The sequence below is a fragment of the Trachemys scripta genome, chromosome 8 (genome assembly GCF_013100865.1).
Source record: "Trachemys scripta elegans isolate TJP31775 chromosome 8, CAS_Tse_1.0, whole genome shotgun sequence".
Lineage (NCBI taxonomy): Eukaryota > Metazoa > Chordata > Testudines > Emydidae > Trachemys > Trachemys scripta.
Window position 1 is genome coordinate 28,993,837 of NC_048305.1, and position 22,267 is coordinate 29,016,103.

Genomic DNA, 22,267 nt, shown 5'->3' on the forward strand with positions numbered 1-22,267 from the left:
TAACAGCTTAGGTGGAGGAACTTACCTGTACACTGTGGTGGGTGGAGAGGTCAGTGTGTCGTAGATGAGCCTCACATGTCCTTGGTACAACTCCAAAGCCAAAGGGTCATTGTCCCCTTTGTACAATAAGATGCCATTGTCTTTATCTGTTGCTACCTGTGAAACATCAACAGTTAGGTGAGGATGCTTGAGTTAATAAAAATGGAAACACTAAACCTGTATCATATGGAAGGATCCTATATTTAGACTAACAACTCTACTGACATTTTTAAAATCAGATACAACAAGAGTATTAGCAATGCAAATTCCCCCAAACTCCCTCAACCGTTGACCATGAGCTGAGAATTCCAAACCCATTCTATCCTTGGTGTCTCTTAAGACTGCCAACAAAGGTTTAGACTGTAATGGTGAGTTTTGCAAGGTGGACTCTAGGTATTGGACAGGAGCTGCTAACCTCATTTTATATAGGCTGTTCAGCTACCACTATGAGCTTTGGTCAGCAGAGTCAGGTCAATTCTGCAAATACTGTTCTGCTAAGAGCCATTCCCATTTTTAAAGTATTTACTTAGGCCCTTTGCAATGCATTCCCTGAACATTTGTGCAATGGAATTTTACTAGTGCAAATGCTCATGGGCTGTGAATTTTAAATCTTGCACTTTCAAATGTTAATGGAAATTGAACTTAAAACCCAGTTGTGCAAACCTCACATCTCACTAGGGAATGTGATTAAGCCCGATGTAGTGTCTTTGGGTGAAAGAGCGAGTGACTGAGATGTCATTTAGCTGCTGGGCCTTGATACAAAAAAATCAATCTGATCATGGACAGTCTGTGAACACAAAGAAAAACTAAAGTGTGCCTAATGGATTATACATTATAATTATTCACTCAACTCTAGTTATCACCAAGCCATGCTGAGTTCAAACTGGTGATCAAGCGAGTCAGAGTATAAGAACCTTCCAGTCCCTCCTAGATTTCCATCTTTAGTGTCCTAAAAGATACTCAAAAGCCTAAACCCACAGGTGATGAATCCACCTTCCCATGAGGTACCCCTAAAAGTGAGAGTAGAAAAAGTAGGACAAGAAATACTTCGAACAAAATCTGCCTCAGAGTTATTTTTGCAACAAATATTGCAAAGTTTTTTTTGTTTTTTTCAGTAGCAGTTAAGTGGCAAAACTAAACAGTTAAATATTTTAATCTATTTTTATTTAAACAAACATTCTTCCTTGCCCCTTAGGAGAGCATGATTTTCATTCTTTTATGAATATGTTTTCATAGGAAGCTCTCTTTAATTCCTTTTTAATGGCCACGGAGGTATCCCAAGTTTACATTGTTGGCAATTAATTAGCAGAAGCAGAAACAATATTTAAACTGGAAAATAAGATTTGAGAACACCATCTGTGGGTGTTCTGTGTAACAAGCAGGCCTAGCCTCTGAGTTATTGCTGGGAGACATTTACTCCTTGTACATTTTACTTAAAGGGAAAATGTCAAGGGGTTCAAGCTCTGAACTTAGCCTCTGGCATAATGGAGCCCTTGAGAATATCAGACTTTCTAGAGTCTTTGAGAGACTTTCCTATGATCTGAAATGAGAGAATTTGGAAAAAATAAAAAGGAGAAAGTAATCTGTCTACATGGAGTGAATTGCTCTCTCATATAAACTGAGTATACAAACTTGTTGGCCTCTGCATTATCTACATCAGGGGTCGGTACGTTCGGCACGCGGCTCGCCAGGGTATGCACCCTAGTGAGCCGGGCCAGTTTATTTACCTGCTGATGCGGCAGGTTCAGCCAATCACGGCCCCCACTGGCCGCGGTTTGCCGTCCTGGGCCAATGGGGGCGGCGGGAAGCAGTGCGTCAGCAGTTAAATAAACTGGCCCGGCCCGCTAGGTGAGGCCTTTGATAGAGAGGCAAAATTCCGATCTTATGATCCCAGATGGTTCCTTTAGTTTGAAATAAATTAACCTATGATAGAAGACATTAATCTAAACAGGTGGTGGTAATGTTGGGCCCAATACAAAACTTGTTAAAGTTAGTGGAAAGAGTCCCATCAACTTCAGTTGCCTTGGGATCAGGCCATTTTGTGGTTTTTGGCAACACCCTTCATGAATATTATTTGTAGATTTTTTTTTGTGGCAGACGTAAAAATTTACAATATTTTTTCAGTCAACAGAACAAACTTGGTAGAAACCATCTAAATAAGCCTTTGAAAAAATCAATTCTTAATCCTGAAATGTAATCCCATCTTCAAAGTCTTTCCCACTGGTGTTTTGACTATGTTGAATTTACGCTCTCACAAGTAGTTCTGGAACATTACTTGCACCACCAGAAGCCATTTCCTTTCTAAACTGAGAAAATAAAGCAAAATGAAAGAAGACTAATGTGATAATCTCTCTTGCAGACATATCCTCATTCATCACTTGAAATGCCATGCTTCTTTCATAGGGTGAGGCTGGGATAGTAGCAGTTCAGGTGCATAAGCAGTGGTATATGGAAGATATATATTATGTCACAGATTAATTTTATGTTTCTCTTTTCTCTTTATTACAAACTGTTACAAGGGGCAGATTTTTCCCTCTGTTACCGTAGGCCAATGGAAAAATAATTATAATTCAAATGACATAGGCATATTTTAAAATTGTATTTGTATGTCCAAATGGCTTCCAAAAGACATGGATATTGGATTTAGTGGCTCCAATCCAAAGCATCTGTGATCCAGAAAATAAAAACAAATACTGCAGGAGAGGCATGGTAACCATACTGTTTATTTTCCGTCGTCTTCTAAACACATAACACAAAGCAAATTGAAGTGATCTAAGTAGACATTTAACCAAAATCTACCCACTTTTGTCTAAGTGAACATGCATAGTAATGCCTGAGCAGTCTAATTTCTGGAAAAAGCCATTTCAAGAAGCATCTTTTTACAATGCTGTGCCCTACTATTAAACATTCACTGATGAAGGAACCTGTACGTCAGCAGCCAGACTGGGAAATTTGAAGATACCATCCCTGTTTAAACTGCCAATACCACCTTGTTATGCAAGTCTCAGAAGATAACAGGGTGGAGAGGTTGGGGATCAAACCAGGGACAGGACTATCTCAGTCGCTGCATAATGTGACAGCACAGTTGCAGAGCAGCCACTGTCACCTGCCCAACACGGCCCCAACTGTCTGCCATTATGTAGGTCAATAAATGCACTTCCTCTGGGATGAAAAGCACTGAAAGGTTATCTCTTAGAAGGACACTGGGCTGACAGATGAGCCATTACCTCTTCTGTGCAACATACCTGGAGGGAGATGTTTGCCTGAGGACGGATTTTGGCCGATGGCAGCTCAACATAGGAATCCTTCCCAACAAAGTTGACGGTGATAAGTTTCTCACACTTTTGGCCAGCGAAGCCAGCCAGGCAGCGGCAGACTGGTTCATGGAGTACTACAATGCACTGAGCCCCATTCTGACATTCATAGTGGTCACAAGGGCTCGTCTGTAGCAGAACCATTGGTGGGGGATTTTCACAGAAGAGTCCGCTTTAAAGGGAAAAAAAAACCACCTATAATTATCACAACCCTTTAGCACTCTGGCAGCATTTCCAGGATCTGAGATTCAAACACTGCATTGTATTGTGACTCCCCAAGTCTAATAAACCACATAGCATTGTGATTCCTAGCTGCTCATGGATATTTGGAGGAGGCCTCTTCAAATTACATGCATGCAAATAGGGTATCATTAGGCAAGAGACTCAGCCAAAACTCCAGATCTGATTCTCACCTTCCCCTACACACACACACACACACACACCGCTTTGAAACATTTCAGATTCAGACTTTGCAGCTTGAGCCTATCTCTATTTTTACAACAGCAGCCATGAGGCCAAAGCCCTGCTTTTAAATGTTTTAAAAGGTCTACTTGTTTGCCTTACAGTAGGGCTACGTCTATACTGCAATCCGAGGTAGACATGGATAGACATATCCATGCTAGTATGGCTAAAAATAGTGGTAGAGGCTGTAGTGCAGGCTTCAGCATGCACTGGTGGTACAAGCAAGCTGAGGACCCTCGGTACGCACTCATGTTGCTAGCCCAACGCTTACACTGCTGTGTCTATAGTGCTATTTTTAGCTGCGCTAGTGTGGGTGAAGCTAGCATGGGTATGCCTACCTGAGCTGCAATCACATCCCAGACTGCAGTGTAGACATACTCTCTATGTATAAAGTGTAAAAAAAAAAAAAAAGAAGCGTGTGTGCTATCTCTAGCCATGTGAAACAATTTCTGAAACTTATCAAGACTAAGGCACTGACACCATGTTATTTGCTGGGCAGTTTCCTAATGATGCTGCTTCTAGCAGCCATAGGAACATCAGATCCCTCTTAGGTGAGCTTCTGGTTATGTTAAAGGACTGAAGAAGTTCTGAGGACAGTAAGGTCTGCAATAGTTAGAAACAGACTGAAAACAGGAATGTCATATCTGAGCACTCATGAAAGCTGAGGTGGGGAGAGGGATATTCTGATCCAGATCCATACTTTGTGTCTGACTTTTATCTGTCTAATAGGCCAAATCTGTGCACCAAAACCATGCATACACACAAGAACTTTGGATCTGACCTGGCCTTTGAGGCTTGGGCCCACATCTACAACCATTGCTATGGTTCAATTTCCTGTGTTGTTTCCCTGACTTCATTATGTCTGGAATTTGTTCCAAACTATTTGCTTTCTCCAACAATGATGAAACTTCATTGAAATATCAAAAACAATATTGTGGGGGTGGCGAGGAGGGAAGGGACAGTGTAAAAAAACTGCAGTGATCTTACAATGTAATTCTACTTGAGAAAGTAAAAAGCAGATTGAACATTTCTACCCAGTATGCCCACTATGCTCATACCATCCATGAGCACTGCTAGGCTGCCACATTAAGCAAACAGTTTGTTAATCCCACTGAAACGCTCAAGCAGAAAAGCACATCAATGCACCTGCTGTATGCCCTGAAGTTCCTAATTACAATAGCTTTCCAAAACCAACAAAACCTTTATGCTAATGAATACAGCATAAAGTTCTGTGATCACTTGGAACCACTGGAGCTTGTGAATAACAAATGAAGTGATGAAAAATCTTTGCTCAGTGCACAGAGAATGCAAACAGAACTTTGCTGTTATGCATGCTCAGTGCTCAGAGATGCTTCACATTCCAACCATGGTATCAATGTCCTTTTTGATAAGAGTTATGGAAGACATATGCATACACACAAAATGTTAGAATGCCCAGTACAGTTCTGGAGAATTAAAAGTCAACCTATCCTGCCAAATAACAGTTCTTATTAAAAAAACAAAACAAAACAAAACTCCCTTCCTGTAAGGAGATGAAACCTCCAGGCTCCAGGACTATATATAGAAAGCATCCCCAAGTAAAGTTAGAATACAATCTTAATCCCTTTACCAAGCAGTACTACTAGGAGTGCAATGGTTGTTAGCAAATAGGACAGCTGTTATGTATTCCATAGAAACTCCAGCTTAGCCATGAACTTACTTTTGTTGAGGTAGAAGTTGTAAAGAAAACTTGGGTTATGGAATCTTCTACTCTTCACTGTTGATTTCCTCATGGGTAATTTACCAGAGAGAGGAAATACCGTATATACTCGTTCATAGGTCAAATATTTGTGGTAAAAAAGTGACGCATCAAAGAGCGGGGGTCGGCTTATAAACGGGTCTACACCAAAATTAGATGATTTTAAACTCTATGGAATCATTGAATTGGATATCTAATACAGGGATCAGCAACCTTTGGCATGCGGCCTGCCAGGGTAAGCACCCTGGAGGGCCGGGCCGGTTTGTTTACCTGCCGCATCCGCAGGTTCAGCCGATTGCGGCTCCCACTGGCCATGGTTCGCCGCTCCAGGCCAATGGGGGCAGCAGGAAGCGGCGGCCAGCACATCCCTCAGCCTGCGCTGCTTCCCGCAGCCCCCATTGGCCTGGAGTGGCGAACCGTGGCCAGTGAGAGCCGCGATCAGCCAAACCTGCGGATGCAGCAGGTAAACAAACCGGCCCGGCCTGCCAAGGTGCTTACCCTGGCAGGCCACGTGCCAAAGGTTGCCGATCCCTGATCTAATACATTGTAGTTTTGTTTACCTGCAGACGCTCCAAGTAAACAAAACATCCCGACCCGCCAGTGGCTTACCCTGTCAGGCCGGGAGCCAAAGTTTTCCAACCCCTGAAATATAGGGTCAGCTTATGAAAGGGTAATACATGCTATTTTTACCTATCCATTTTGGGGGATCACATTATAAACGAACGGGCTAATGAAACGAGTATATACGGTAGTTAACATCTCACTCAACAGGTGGCATGAGTGCAAAACACTCTAATATTTCACTGGAGTGATAGAATGATGTTGGACTTAAATCTAGTGATGTTTCAGTAGGCAACCAACTGGACCATCTTGGTACCATACAATAGAGGTATTTGTATCTGAGGAAATGTGGATGGGTCAAATTCTGAGGTCTATCGAAGCTGGATTTACACCATATTTGAGAGCAGAATTTGGCCCAGTATTTTATAAACAGAAGAGTAAGTAAAGTACAAATATTGATTACATTTTGGATTCTTCATTTGAACGTGCTTCTGCAGCTCTCCTGCTTTCACAGCCAGTAGGAGGGTATCCCTGGTTTGGGGGAAATGCAGATGCAAGAGGGAACCTCCACTTTCCTTTTTCTTTCTTACAGTTAGTTTCCCGTCCTTTTCTTCGGGCAAATAAGCTTGAAAGAATAAGCCAATGGCTAAGGGCTGCAAGGAGTAAGCAGCTGAGCTCTACCTACTTCAGGAGGCAGCCAGTGAGACCTAATGATCTCCTCACCCGCATCCACACACAGTGTTTATACAAATGGAGTCTGCTAAGTTTGAGTTGTACCACAATAATCCTCTTGTTAAGTCTCCCCCGAATCCGTAGCCTGGCCCTGTTCATGGCGGCGTCATCACTGCAGACAGGAATCTATTACATAGAACTGTGAGGTGGGAAAAAAGGTGGCAAAATACTGTTCGGCAGGCCTGGCCTGCAGTTCTCAGGCTGCCTCCGCTTACTTTACAACGTGTATCACCCCTGGGGATTGCTCCGGTCCAAGGCCAGAATGACACAAAATCCAAATATACTAATGTGGCTAAACACTCTTTCTTCCTTGTCAGCCACCATCATCTCACTGGGCTTTCCAGGATAAATTGCATTTCAACACTTTTCTTATTGTATTACCAAATGCTTCCCTCATCTGCCACACAAATGTAGTCGCATTACACAGCCGGACTCCACATGTGCACAGAAGTACTGCCTCAGAGTGAATTCTCTTCTCTTAGGGAACAGTGCCGGGGAGAGCAATAATAAATTAGGAATCTGTTCCTTTCCCATTGTTTGGAGCTGATGCATTGTGCTTTCGGGGGGTCACAATGATGGGATTTAGCACAGGCTGAGGGGAACATTGCTCTTGGAGCCCTCTGACAATCTACCCAGACAGCATAGTTTTGCAGAGGGACTGGACAACCTATTAATATGTTTTCCCGTTTAAACAAAAAAGTGTCCTCAAAACTGAAGTCTAGGAGGCAGCACCGCCACTTATTTATATTTTGCTCCTGAGGAGTATACTGAACATGTTGCTAGCATAGCATTATGTTCAATTCATCAGCGGAAACAAGGGAGGCCAGCTAGAATTTTCTGAAGTGGGGAGTCCTTCCCAGGGAAATTGTTCCCTTTTCAAAACTTGGTTCAGTCTGGTGCATGCCAAAGACAAAAATGCACTTTAAAACATTCCTGATGAGTATCAGGCTAAAAAGTTCTCTCTGGCAAGTATGAGTTAGCTGTATCCGGAGAAGGGGTGCCACTCCATCTGAGGCAAGGAACCCAGTCTTCAATTGGGTAGTGGAGTTTTTCCATGAGCTCTAGTTACTCCCCACAAGCCCCTGCCCAATTACTTTACTTTACACCATTTTCTACAGTGGAGTTATTTGAGGTCCAGTCTCCAAGAAGATAAGGGAACAAAAAGAGTAACAGTGTTGTCAGAAGCTAACCTAGATACACAAAGGAACACTGCTAACATGTCAGCTTGCTTGCCAATTTAACCCAGCTGCTACAGTAGCTCATACCCATGGATGCGGAGGCTTGATTGATTATTAGTACTCTTGTCAGTTGCAGCCAGGAAACTAAGGAAAGCTGGAGGACTAATCAAAGCAGATTCTAATACCAACCTCTACAACTGCTAGAATGGACATGTTCAGTTAAGAGACAAAGTGGGCAAGGTAATATCTTTTATTGGACCAACTTCTGTTAGTGAGAGAGATAAGCTTTCGAGCTACACAGAGCTTTTCCTCAGCACTGGGAAAAGTACTTAGAGTGTCACAACTAAATCCAAGTTCGATATGACCTCACTCACCTTGTCTCTCTGCAATCCTGGGACTGACACGGCTACATTAACACTGCATACAACAATGGAACATGTCCAGTTAGGGCAGTCCCCTAGTTTCATTAAGTGTCAGACTGTCGTCTCAAATCAGGACTCTTGTGATGGGCTAGTGAATGCTCTAACAGGGCAGTTGGAAGTGAACCTGTAACCAGGGCCAATTCAGTGGGAAACTACCACTGCTGTCCTAGTGTCAGCTATAACAGACTCTTTAAATGTCTTAGGCTGTCCCACACGTTAATGGTTGTACTAGTATCTCAGCACTTAGTCCTTGTCTAGCCTAGTGTCAGCTGTTCTGTTTTGTCTGAGAGAAATGATTCAGGTAGAAGAACACTAAGCCTGTATATTTTCATGTGAATTTAGGAAAATCACTGGCCTATACCAGCCTCCACTTACAAAGAGGAAGTGCTACAGGAAGCTGTTTTGCCTGTGGTCAGTGTCTCACTCAAAGATTTCTAAAGAATTCTAATGCCCAAATCTTCACATGAATCACTGGGTAATTTACTCCATGCAATCACATCCCATTTATTGGCTGTCTCAGTGAGCTGTAGCTGTTCAGCTACTAGCATCAAAAAGTTACACTACACACAAGTACAACAATACAGACTAACACGGCTACCCCCTGATACACTACACACAAGTGTTTGTCAGGGGCTTTTTGTATCCCAATGATCGGAAGTCAAAGTCTGGCCCTTCTTGTCCAAGCTGCCTGAGTCTAAGGAGGGCAGGAGTCTACAGGGCTGTATAATCCTTGTTTATTTGAATAATCACTGTTGAATTTCCTGCAGTGAACTATCACAAGGGGAGCTCTGAAACAGCCACACAATGGAGAAAAACACCAACATGGTTTATGTAAAGCTCAGCAGAGTTAATGTTTCCCCTCTGAAGCAACATTTATCAGAACAACACTGCTGTTCCATGGATTGCTAAAGGGAACATTTGACAAGTCAGATTTTGCCCAATAGGGTTTCATGAATTGTAGAAACAGTTCGTCCACAGGGTAAACAAATCATACTTTGGACAGAAGACACACAGAAAACATTTCAGGAAGAAAAGCATATCAAGTATTTGAAAATCACATTAAGTAATAAGCTATCTCAAAGTACTGCATATAGAGCAACTATAAATTAGCAATTACTAGCTCACACCATAATGAAATGACTGGTGTGAATGCACACTACTAATCCCTACTGGATGGAATCAGAGGTGCTTAACTCTACAGCTGAGGCCCTAGACTACTATAGCTAATGGTGATTGTCCCTTGTTCAAATATGCTGCCTCAGCAGAGGAATATGGGTTTTAACCCCACAATTACTGTGCTGTCCATGTGACCATGACGTACAGCACAGTCATAATCTCAAAGCTGCTAGGAAGCCATGCATTTATTACAATAGTATAGACACAACTATTGGGAGAATATTCTGTACATTCACTGAAATTCTTTCTGATATTTAGCCAAACATGTCTGTGCTCAGTTTCATCTCATACTTCCTTAGTTATCTTTCCTAGGCCACCTCAAACCTTCTCTCCCTCTGTCAGTATTTAAACATTTGCAAAGTTATCTTATCCCCTTAGTAGTTTGATTCCTGTGGCATATATCACTCCACATCTTGCAAATGCACAGGAGGTGATTTTACATGCTTGCACATCACAGATCTGAACTTTGTCCCTCAACATGTTTGCAATTACAATCTTAACAAAAAAAGTCACACTCCCATTCAGAACTGTGTGCTTTGAAACTACAAAAGGCCAGAGGCATGAAAAGAATAATGAGCAGATAGTTTTTGTTAGCAGAATTTTAATGCTCACTATGAAAAAGATCAGATACTGTTCTGGATGGGCAGTGAGAGTGGACTAACTCCAAGAGCTTAAGGCAAATTCAGTCTCCACCGCCCTTTCAGCCCGTAAGCCTCTTCTGAGACTACTGGGATGCGAGTCAGTCAATGATCGTTGTGCCAGTGATATGGTGATGTGGATACCACTAGGATCTGAACTGAAACCACCAAACTCATTTCACACAAGTTGGCAATAGAGCTCGCATCTACATTTCAAGGCAATTTATAAGAACTATATGAAAAATATCAGAAGCTGATTTCTAAAAGAGACCTTCCTCACAGTGATTTATTCACTGCATGGAATCATAGGAATTTGGAATCAAAGCTTGAGGGTGGTGGTGTAGTCAAGGGCAATGGACTGAAGAGCAGGAGATTTGGGTTCTGGTTATTCATTTGCAATGTGACCATAAGGAATTCCCTTAAGCTCTCTGTGTCATTTCCTCCTCTGTAAAATGAGGCTAATGCTGCCTCATTCATCCTATGGCTGAAAAGTGCTGTATCAGGGCTAATCATTAGAGCTGTGCAGAAAATGGTAAAGCCATTTCATGGTGGCTTTTGATATTTGGAAATCCGGTTTCATTATGATTTGGAACAACAGCCAAAGTTTTGAAATTCTCCACAAAAGGGAAGGGGTCCCCAGCTCAGGGGCAGTCTGCATAGCGGGCTGTTCTAGAGCTATGGATCCTGGGCACTCTGGGGTCCCCAGCTCAGGGGCAGTCCACCTGGTGAGCTGTGGAGGACCTGGGATCCTGGAAGTCCCACTTTGTGGCAGACCACCAGGTGAACTGCAGAGGAGCCTGGGTGCTTAGGAGCTGGGCTTCTCAGGCTCGTGGACTGCCAAACAGCTGGAAGCCTGAAAGCCCAGGCTGCTAAGGAGCAAAGCAGGTGAACTTGTAGGAAATCAGAGAGGTTTCCATCAGAACTCTGCCTGGGTTCCATTGCAATTGGGTCAAAATTGAAATATCTCCATGAAAAATTTCATTTTTGATTCATTTACATATAGATAGGAAAATGTTCCATCACAGAATTTCCAACCAACTCTATTCAGTATATGATCCTTAGTGTGATTTCTTGAAGACACTCTCAAATGCTTGTTAGTACCTCCCTCTTGAGCACCAATTGAGAGACATTCCTTAAAATACAGAACAGATCATCACTCTACCTGGCGTCTCCTAGAGTTACCACCATCTGATAACTGGCTTGAGTTGGATTTGAATAGGCAGCATAGAGGTGCATGAGTCTGCAATCCAAATCCTTGAATATGCTAACAAATAGCAAGGCTATTTAGTGATTAAAATTCTACAAAAAAAGTCTACCTCGTACCCTCTCTACCCGAGTATTGATGTTGTCACCAGGGGATTTAAGCAGGGAATAGAACATGATGGAAAAGGTTCGCCTAAGAAATTCAGGGGTTTCTCTTATATTTGTAAGATGTGGTCCTGTGAAATTGCATGCTTACTTTGCTGTAAATATCAATGTCAGTTCAATAGGAGGCTGACTGATTTGCAACAAAAATACTTGTTGAGAAAAAAAAGAATAAGGATGAAACAGAAGAATAAAAAAACTCCTATGGACAGAATAGGGTTTATAAATGCTCATGCAATTTTTGTTTTGTCCAAGCTGATCTTTTCAGGTATTTCTCTCTCTCTGTTTGTTTCAAATACAGAAAAGATTCAGTTGGAAGGAAGCCAGCATCTAACCTCAGGCACTGATTAGTGAATCTGTTTGGAGAAGCACTCTCATCTTTGACAGATAGCAAGATTTCCAGAAGTCTGATATATCGGCAGCTGTCAGAGTTGGAGACTTGAAATGCACAGGCTGACTTGTGCAGAGTTCATCCACCAACAGCCACAGAACATTCAGAACCTTATCTTTTGAGGGCTGGATCTGCTGTGGGTATACATATCTCAGCTGAAAAGTCTAGACCTCGACTTGACCTAACATCCCATTTGTTTCTCTGATGGAACTTGCATGTTCTCTAGTGGGGTGTGTACAGGACATGGAGCCAGGACCTCATGAGGTCTTATTACAGCTCTGTGTTACAGAAGAGACATTTCTACAAACGTGAAGTTTCACAAACAACTTATTTGGTAACAGAACATGGAAAACTGTAAAACTCGGCACACCACTGGGAGAATGATCCAGTTTTCACAGGAAAATTTTACAACAGGATCATGTGAAATCCCTGACATTTTCTGTTCTGTTTTAAGTATTTTACTCACCTGCTCTGTGCATGTGTGTGTCAGCAAGCACAAGTGTTTTGTGTGTGGCTATTAAACCACTCACAGATATAATAAAAAAAGTACATGGAGTTGTCTTCAAAGCATGCACACTAATCATGCAAGTGACAACTTCACTCTCCTCTTTCCCTGCCTTATAATCACTTTCTGTTGTCTTGACTTAATCTAGAACTGATCCTACAATCCTACTGATCCTACCCACTTCCTGGTGCAGTAATTACTAATGTGCACTGTTCCACTGATTTCAAAGGGACAGCTCACAGTATTAAGTGCGGTGCTGGCTACCAGGTGTCTGCAGAATTGACTCCTTACATTGCAAATTCTTTGGGTAGGGAATAAGTCTTTATAGGGTATGTAAAGAGCCATATCTCTAGTGCTAGACACATACACAGAGTGTATATGGACCTGATTTGATCTCACTGTCACCAGCGAGAATCAGGAGTCTATGGAGTTCCACAGACATAAGCAAGATGAGATGTAGAAAAGAAATCACTCCTGGGTTAAGATTTTATATGCCAAGCTTTTTCTCTATATGAATTTTATGGACGGTTTACAGAACCTTCTAAAATGGGAATGGAACAGAATGACTTGGGCCACTATAAGAGTCTGTATACTGAAAAGCCAAAGGATTGTTTTTGGTTTTTGTTTTAAATGAAGGCTACAGGCCTTATCCTCACAAGCAGGTCTTCAGTTTTCCCCTGTTCATTGGGGTAAAGTACAGAATTCCTAGTAAGTGTGTTTACCCCTCCTGCCCACTTAGGTGTTTGCAGATTTCCAGCACAGTAAGCTTATTTCTATCATCCCCTTTCCTACAAAGGCTGAATAATGTAGGAGGGCTACAGCAGTTAGAGCAAGTGACAACAGGAAATCTAGCTCTCTCACTGGATGTGTAAACGCAACCCTTTATCTGCTCTAGTATGCCACAGTGTGGAGAGCCATCAACTCAGAGTGACATTTCATCCTCATGTACACTTTTTTCCAGCTTCTCTGCCACTTTGCCCCACTTCCATAGCCCACATCTTGGTGGCAAGTTGGGCTTGATGCGATTCCTCTTAGCTGACAGCACTGCTGTGCCTCTGTCAGACACAGGGGTCGCTGCAGAGTGATACAAAGCAGTCTCATCTACGGGCTGAGTGGACAGCTCCTCTCCTACCCCTCCAAGCTCTCCTCATTGCTGCTGGCCCAGCACTGAAACTTAGGTCGCTCACATACTAAGAGTATTGGACAAGATGCCGGGCCCTGAGATCTTTTCTATTTTCAAAGTAAGGAGAGAATACTTGAGTATCTGGCCCCAGCCCATCTGCAAGATTAAGAGCACTGAGCCATCAGTTCCTACGGTAAATTATGGATCAGTACCACCTCTAGAGGCTAGTTTGAGCAATTGTAGAAAGAGACCAGATATTATGCAGAGAGTACACACAATCTGAATGATGAGCACAACTCTCTGCTTACCTGAACCCTTGGGGGCAGACACAGGTGTAGCCGTTGACTGCATCTACGCAAACTGCACCATGGCGACATTTGTGGCTCACACAATCATCATCGTCAGTTTCACAGTGTTTGTCACTGTAGCCAGGTAGGCACTCGCATCTGAAACACAAGGAAGATCATCATCAGTAGGCTGCATCTCTAGCATCCATCATGATAACACACACACACACTGGTCAATGTCCAATTTGATCAAGGTATATGGTTCGTGATGTAAGAATGGCAGAGAGAACACTCTTAGAACAGTCAAACAGAGAGCTAAACATTAACTTTAAGCACTGCTTGAGCTCCTTTGACTGCTGGTGCTACACATCTTAGGCCATCAAAGCAAATACTATAGCATATAATTTCTCTTTTCCAAGTCTGCTAAAGAGTGGCACTGCATGATCATGTATGAGCTTTCTTTTGATATATGAGATAACTAAGTTCACCAATACGAGCTTATAAAAGTGTTTGACATGTTACTGACTCAACATTTAGAAGGACTCTACTTTCTACTTTTAACAGCATCTACTCAGCTGTCTGAGTCCCAGCAGGAATGCCGAGCACAGAGGTGACATACAGGAGTGTCATTTTGGAAGCCAGCCTGGGAGATCCCGGGCAGTGGAGGCCAGACACACTACAGAGGTAGTACAGTCCATGCAAGAATGGGAAAAGAGGATCCTGATCATTTCTCTCTTATGAGTTGAGCTTCATTCATAGCAGCCACTAGGGACAGAGAAGTCTTCAGCCTTTAGACAAAAGAGAATGTGCTCACAAATCATAAACGAAGTCATGTAAATGACTTTGAAAGGCAAAAGCAAATTTAAAGGAGGTGATCATCAGTTTTTAATCCACCACCTGTTTGCTTTTTCACGGCAGACACTCTATGAGAGCAGTAACAACTGAATGTTCCCAAATCACATCCCTGCTGAAATACTGATGCAATGCCACTTTCCTGCCATTAGGTGGCAACTCGCTCCCAGGATGAAATGATACGGGATGCAACCAAAACTGCAAGCATTGGCTTTTTTATTATTATTATTTTTTATTACAGTTGTTAAGTTTGTTGTGTTAAGGTTGTGTCAGCATTTCCATTATAAACCCTATTTTCAGAGGTTTATAACTTGACCATAAAAATGTGCTCTAGGCTGAAATTTGGCATCCAAGGTCTCAGGCCAGGAGCAGATCTTTTTGGAAAGTTGAGCTGACTCTTTCTAGCCTGTAGACACTAAATTTTAGTCTGGCTTGAAGGCATTTTAGTCCATAAACCATTTCACTTCTCCCAGCTGGATTTTATTCCACAGCTGGAAAATAATAAGCATATCACTTAAACCAAAACAAAAGGGGAGCCCCAATTATTTCCCAACGTGCATGTGTGTTTTACAACACACAGGTCTGTATCTCCCTGAATTCTGGATTACCCCACTTGGAGTGACTATGATCACACCTTTCACACTCTTAAGGGCAAAAGTAACCTCCTTTCCTAGCTGCAAACACCCTTGGAATGGGTGCAGCTCCACTGGGGATGGGCAGTAAAAAGGATGGATAGAGGTAGGCTCTGTAGGGGCATGTATTCCATGCGGGGTAAAGCCCTGACCCACGTGAGTTCTGTGGGGACATATGCAGGGGCAGGAAGGATTGAGGCATAGGCAAGCCAAGGGAGGTGGCACCTGAGGATCCACTGCTATGCAGATACTCCTGTCCTGTTCTCCCATGCCCCAGAGGGGGTTCGGAGGGCCAAGTTCATTATAAGATGTTACTTCAGATATTAGGCTGAAATCTCTGCAGAAAGACTCCATAATCCAGAGGGTGAGGGGTGGGGGGTGGGAAAGGATGCTAGAAGAAGGATTTCTCCACTCCCTGGACAATTACTGGGTGCTGGGTTTTGGATTTGTTCCTTAATGAGAACTTGTATGTGATTAATTATCACTTGGTGTTTGCCTATCAGGGAATTATGGGCCCACTCTGACACAGTGCCAAGCACTGTCAGTTCCCATTGAGGGCAATGGGAGGGCAGTGTCGAGTTGAGGGCACTCGACACTTTGCAGGAGTGGCCATTTGTGACGGGGTGTCCACCCCACACAAGGCCTGAAGGGGTTAAGGTGGCTAGGTGAGCCACCTGAAGGAGGAGCCAGGGAGTAACAAGGGTTAATTAAAGAGGAAGTGCAGCTGGCCAGGAACAGGAGGGGCCTATATAAAGCCCAGTAGCTGAGAGTAGAAGGGGCTACAGAGAGAGAGGTGGCAGTCACTGTCAGGGTGAGAGAAGGCAAGGTAGGAAGTAGCCCAATGATACAGCAGTATGGTTCCGGACTGTGCAGCCCTTGACTGCTTGTTGTAGGGTCCCTGGGCAGGAACCCAGTGTAGAGGGCAGGCCTAGGTTCCCCTACCAGCCACTGGGCAGTGGCGCTGCTAAGGGGCAGTGAAAGAGAAGATGGCCTGGGGCAGTGGGTCCCAAGAAACTTTGAGAACGCAACCCCCTCTCCCTGACCCAGGAAGGGGAAACTACAGTGACCTGGCCAGAGGGCCAAGCCACGAAGCGGGAACAGTTGAGTCCCAAGAGAGTGAGACACAGCAAGTGTGACAGAGTGCAACCACAGGAAGGGGCACCAGCCTGGCAGTGCTAATCCTCAGACACGGCCAGAAGGAGGTGCTCCAGCAGTGAGTGGAGCACCCTGTGATACTCCTATATATGATGATTCTCTCTCTTTTAGGCATTTGTAAGTATTAATAATATTGACTCTTACATGGCACATTTTACCCATAGATGTGGTTGGTAAAGCAGCCAGCACCATAGTATCTAGCCTTCTATAGCCATCTGTAACACACCTAGCACTATGCTGCAGCTGGGTAAATGACACACATCAGTCTAAAACCAAAATAATCTTATCTGAGAAAGCAATGTGAGTGACTGAAAAAGTAGCTACTAGAACAGAATCTAATAACTTAGATTCTGCAATTGTGGCAGCCCTCAGGGACCAGAAAGGGGTAGGGCATGGGGAGGTTGAGATTAGAAGATTTGATGCTGTGCAAATCCACCTATTTCCTTCTCCACCCTCAGTGTGGTAGGGGTCCCGGTAACGGCCATATGTAGGCATTCTTTAGTTGACATTCCACCTCTTGATGTCCTAATGGCATGCAATACATCTTGGTGGCTATAGGAACAGCATGAATAACATAGTGTTGGAGATAATAAAATAAAACCCAAGACCATTCCTTCCCCAAACTCTGTAAGAGCTGAGCAAAGTTTTTCAGCAATGTTTCTGTCACACCTGCAAACAAATAACGTCCATCTAAAGACTTTGTGGGGGGAAATGCAGCATTTAATCCTGTTGTTTTTTATTGATCCCTGTTGTCCTAATGTAAAGTGATGTAATAATGAATGATGTGCAGTTTCTTATTCAAAGCTGCAATGTATCACTTTTATGAGGTGTATTGGCCATCCCGGTAATGATGGAACCACCACTTTTCTCTGCAGGGCTGCATTAAATCAGTGTTCCATGCTGTCAGGTAGTAATTCCATGCTTCGGAATAATAAAGCATATTTATATTGTGCTCTAACAGAGCCACAGTGAGTGGAAAAACATGCTTCTTCCCTGAAGTTATTTTTTAAAGGCATTTCATTGCATTAGCTAATTTTTTGGTCTGTGATACAGAAAGCTGGCCTTTTAATAATCACAGCACAATAAAGATCTGGAGGCTAGAAGCGAAGAAAGCCACCTGCAATTCTAGCTCTCTCCCCCCCCCCCAAAAAAAAAAAACCCAGCAAAGAACTGAGTGCAGCCAAAAGCACATACAAACATTTCAGTTTGCTTCCTACGCTGAGATTTGGCCATGCCCTTTAGAAACAAAGAATTCTTTTCTGATCTGAAATTTCTGTTATTTTACAGATTTTTTTTTTTTTTTAAACTTTGTCACCCCTAGGCTGGATAATTTGGAGTTACCCCACAAAGCACTTGATGCCCCCTTTCAACCTGAGCAGCTAGTCAAATTTCAGGCCCCTGGGAACATTCCAGTTGTTTGTTTACAAGGCATGTACAAAGTCCTGCTTCTCTGAACACAAGAGGAACCAAGAACAAAAGGAGCAGTTTCTTGGCTTACAGCCCTCAGCAGGGCCGGCTCTAGGATTTTTGCCGCCCAAAGCAAAAACAATTTTGGCCGCCCCCTCTTATTTAATTACCCCACTCCTGGCCCCGCCTCAACTCCGCCCCTTCCCCAAATCCCCAGCCCTGCCTCCTCCCCTCAGGCTCTCAAGCCTACGAGGGACGGAGGGAGGGGGAGAAGCGGCGCCGCGCCACGGCCACTCGGAGTCTCCCCCTCCCTCCCAGGTTTGAGAGCCTGGGAGGGAGGGGGAGACTCCGAGTGGCCGCGGCGTGGGTGCCACTTCTCCCCCTCCCTCCCAGACGCCCAAGCCTGGGAGGGAGGGGGAGCAGCGGCGCGCGAAACGGCCGCTTGGGATCTCCCCTTCCCTCCCAGGTTTGAGAGCCTGGGAGGGAGGGCGAGTAGCGGTGCGCGAATCAGCTGTTTCACACGCCGTGGCAGCAGCAGCGGAGGTGAGCTAGGGCGGCTGGGACACATTTTTAGGGGCGGCATTCTGGCGCCAGCCATGCCGCCCCTAAAAATGTGCCGCCCCAAGCACCAGCTTGTTTTGCTGGTGCCTGGAGCCGGCCCTCGCCTCCAGCCTCTTTAGCTAACACCAGACTCAAAAGCTCACTCTCTCTAGTTTGTTCCAGTCATACCATCTTTTGCTCTTTTCTCCCCTCTCTGTTTGCGTGTATTCCGCCTTCCCTCTCTCTCTCACCTCCTCCCTCACAAACCCACCTTACTAACAATATAAGCAAAACCCCTCTGCCTGCACCTGGGTGAGTTCACAATCCCCTTTTGTCTTAAGTGGGGGACTTCTGATTAACCCATCCTGACAGAGAATTTGAAGGGCTTGTTCGCATCCTGCCTCAAAAAGGTTTGTGATCAAAGCAGTCAGCAGTATCCCTCAGCGCAACACGCTCCTAAGTTAGAACTATCACAGAACATGGCAACATGAGTACTTAGGAGCCTCTTGCCTCAAGTACTAGAGATATCATGGTTTGCATTGCCTGCCTCTTAGAATATATCTCCACTGCAGTTCTCCCAGCCTAGACAGACAGCCTCGTGCTAGAGGGGTTTGAGCTCGCATGCTAAAAGGAGCTGTGTGGACATTGCAGCTTGGGCTGGAGCTCAGGCTCTCAAGCCTAGGGGTTGGGTGGGCTTAAGAGCCCAGCTCCAGCCCAAGTTGCAATGCTTGAGCCCCTTTAAGTCTATCTATCCAGGCTGGGAGGTTCGTTCCCAGCTGCAGTGGAGACATACCCTTAGGGTCTGACTCTCCAATGCCTCGCCAGGCTGGAATGGAAACTCATAACCCCTTTCCTTCAACCACTTTGCACAGGTGAGAGGGACTATACAAGTAAAAGGCAGCAGAGAATTCAGCACATACATTTTAGTAAAAGGCCAATATACCCCAGGGACCATTAGGTGCCTATTATCCCAGTGAATCAGCTGATGAGTGGGGCTGGAACAGCTGGCTGTTGCGTAGAACAACCTGGAGGCAAGGGGTAAATTTTTCAAAAGCACCAAAACAACTTAGAACTTGGAACCTAAGTTCCATTTTCAAAAATGACATGAGCACCTAGGAACCAAAGTCAATAGGACTTAGGCTCCTAAGTCACTTAGTTACTTATGAACAGTTTACTTGGGCCTTCTCTGCTGACAAATATCTGTTCTGGAGTGCTCTCCCCTCACTAAGTACCAGGACACCTTCCCAGTGAGATTCATGGGAGACGTGCTGCTTGAGCCAGTGTCATTCTGTAGGCTGCACTGCAGTACCTCATATAAAATACATGCCATGACCACAGGGGTATCTAATACATGCCAGAGACGTGGACTGCTGAATAGACTGGTAAAAGGATAAGGCGCTCGCCATCACTAGATTCCTGGTTTGAATTTGGCCCCAGGACAATAGCGACCAAACATTATCACAACCAGAATGCTGCTTCATGTGAAATCACTAAGTGGTCTCAGTCTATTTGTGAAGGGGCAGAGGGTCCATATAAAACTAAAAACCAGAACTGTCATTCTGGCTGAAGGCCAAAGACTGGTTGGGCAAAGGAGCTAAACTATTCTCTACCCTAGACACGGCCCACACCCCGATGTGGAGGGGCCACTAGTAAGGCAAAGTGGTGGAGAAACCTGCTTCACCACTGCTTGTTAGGTACCTGGTCTTTGAATAAATAGAGGAACTAAACATACAGTTTGGGAGGTTTTTACATTATTATTTCATTATTATTGTTCTTACAGCAGTACCTAAGGGTCCTGAATGAGGGTCAGGACCCCACTGTATGTGGCATGCATCATAAAGAAACAATCCCTGCACTAAAGAACTTACAACTTCTACAATGTCACTGCTCTGCAAAAGAGTGAACTAAAAAAAATGTGTGTGTTATCTACATCTATGCTGGGGATTAATGACGGGTGGGGTTATTCCTCCATGGTGGATAGTTCTGAGAGCACGCCCACGAATGGTGCAGCAAGTTGGGTCTGAGGCTGTCTCATCCTCTCAAATCTCTAATGATACCGAGCACTTTGAGTTAATTTACGAATGTTCAGTTCTGGAACCTGTCAGAGAACTTTGAACCATGCACAGGAAATGACATGCTACCTCTGCCTTGTAACATGCTGCAACTAATAGATTAATCAAATAATGGATTAGCTGAATGAGGATGTCTGAAGCAATGTCAGATAGTTGCAGGTATCACTGTACCACTCAGAGGCGGTTACTTCAGGAACTGTCTTAAATCATTTAACAGTTTACTTGCCCTCAGGTGTTGGAAGAGGCTCTTTCCCGAAGTCCTTCACCTGTCAACAAGCCACGTGACCCTACATGGGATGTCTGGTTAGCGGAGAATAGTGTGCGTTCAGCTGTCTGAAAGAGCCAGTGCTATAGGAACATATGTTTGTAGTGTGGCTACCTGACAATTTTGCTCTGACTCCCTTTAACTGTCCTGAAATTCATGAGCCTAATATATTATTTTTTAGTAAGCAGAAGCATGTTAGGTGCTTCACAGGACACAGCCCCTTCCCACAACACATGGTAAGTTAGACACTAATAACAGGGAAGCCAAGACTGCTACTGCAGCATATATACCTCCTTCCTCTGCTCCAGTTTGGATTGGGCAAATGCCCTACTCTGTGGCCTCTCCATTTTCTTTCAGATCTCCCCAATGCTAATGGCAAAATCAAAGCGCAACCAGGAAGGGACTAAGGTGGCTATGTTGTCAGCTTTGCCTGGGCATGCAAGCTGGCTTCAGCTTCCCTATAAGCTTTCTTGAAATCTCCCCACCTCCTCACTCTTTCTCATGTTATAGTGTGGGGTGTTTTCCCATAACTCCCACAGTTGAGCTCTATTTTTGAACCTTTGGTGTGACTTAGCCTATTAACAGCACAGTACTCCTGTGCCACTGACTTTCTGGTAGGGAAGCAAAGGGAAGCCACAAAAGCAGTCACGCAACCCTCCCGAGCAGTATGTTTTGGGTGCCCAGGGCAGCCGGCAGAGAGGTAAATCACTGTGGGTCAGGAGGCAGGACTGGAGAAGACCCAGCTGGTGGCTCCTACCCTGCGCCGGGTTCAGCTGCTAGTCCCGGATGGGCTGGGGAGAATGGGACTTTCTCTTCCCCTGCACAGCATCTGGGGCTGGGTCAGACCCACCCCCAGATTTCTCCCTCCGGCTGCAGGAAGCTCTGCAAACTCCCCTCTCTGCCTGCTTCCTGCACCCATCGCTCCTCAGCTGCAGGGGGAAGGATCCCTGTACAGGGAGCTGCTCCCACATCCGTCTAACCCCCAAGCATCCAGACTCCCTCCGACCCAGACCCTCCTGCCGAGACTAACCCCCCCCCCCAGCAATTAGAACCCCCCCCGATGAGCCCCACTCCCCCTGCACCACCCCAACAAACCACCCGCACCCAGATTCCCACTGCACTGAGCCTCACTTCCCCAGCATCTGGATCCCCCACTGAGCCTCCCGCACTCAGACCCCCCTGCTGACCTCTATCCCCCCCACACTCAGAAAACCCCGCTGAGCCCCAACCACCTTCCCCTGGACCCCCTTTCAGAGTCCCATTACCATTGCACCTTGCGCTGTATCAGGGTTGGGTGCAGCCGCACTGTTGAGTCAGTGTCCTGGTGGGGGGGAAGGAGGGGAAGATGCACAGTGATCTCCCACCTCTGTGCAGCCAGTGGCCTGTGCTCCCCAATGCCATGCTGGAGCCTCC

The 22,267-nt window shown here is 44.7% G+C and overlaps 1 protein-coding gene across 2 annotated transcripts in view; it reads right to left on the bottom strand.

The window, feature by feature from the left end:
- The window catches only part of SLIT3 (slit guidance ligand 3), a 780,962-nt gene that overhangs the window by 44,771 nt on the left and 713,924 nt on the right, over window positions 1-22,267 (bottom strand). For both annotated transcript variants that reach the window (XM_034778698.1, XM_034778699.1), the window contains 3 exons: window positions 13,953-14,090; window positions 3,285-3,525; window positions 26-156 (listed from right to left, as the gene is read on the bottom strand). In XM_034778698.1, coding sequence (XP_034634589.1) covers window positions 26-156; window positions 3,285-3,525; window positions 13,953-14,090 — 510 coding nt within the window. The remainder of the gene's footprint in view (window positions 1-25; window positions 157-3,284; window positions 3,526-13,952; window positions 14,091-22,267) is intronic.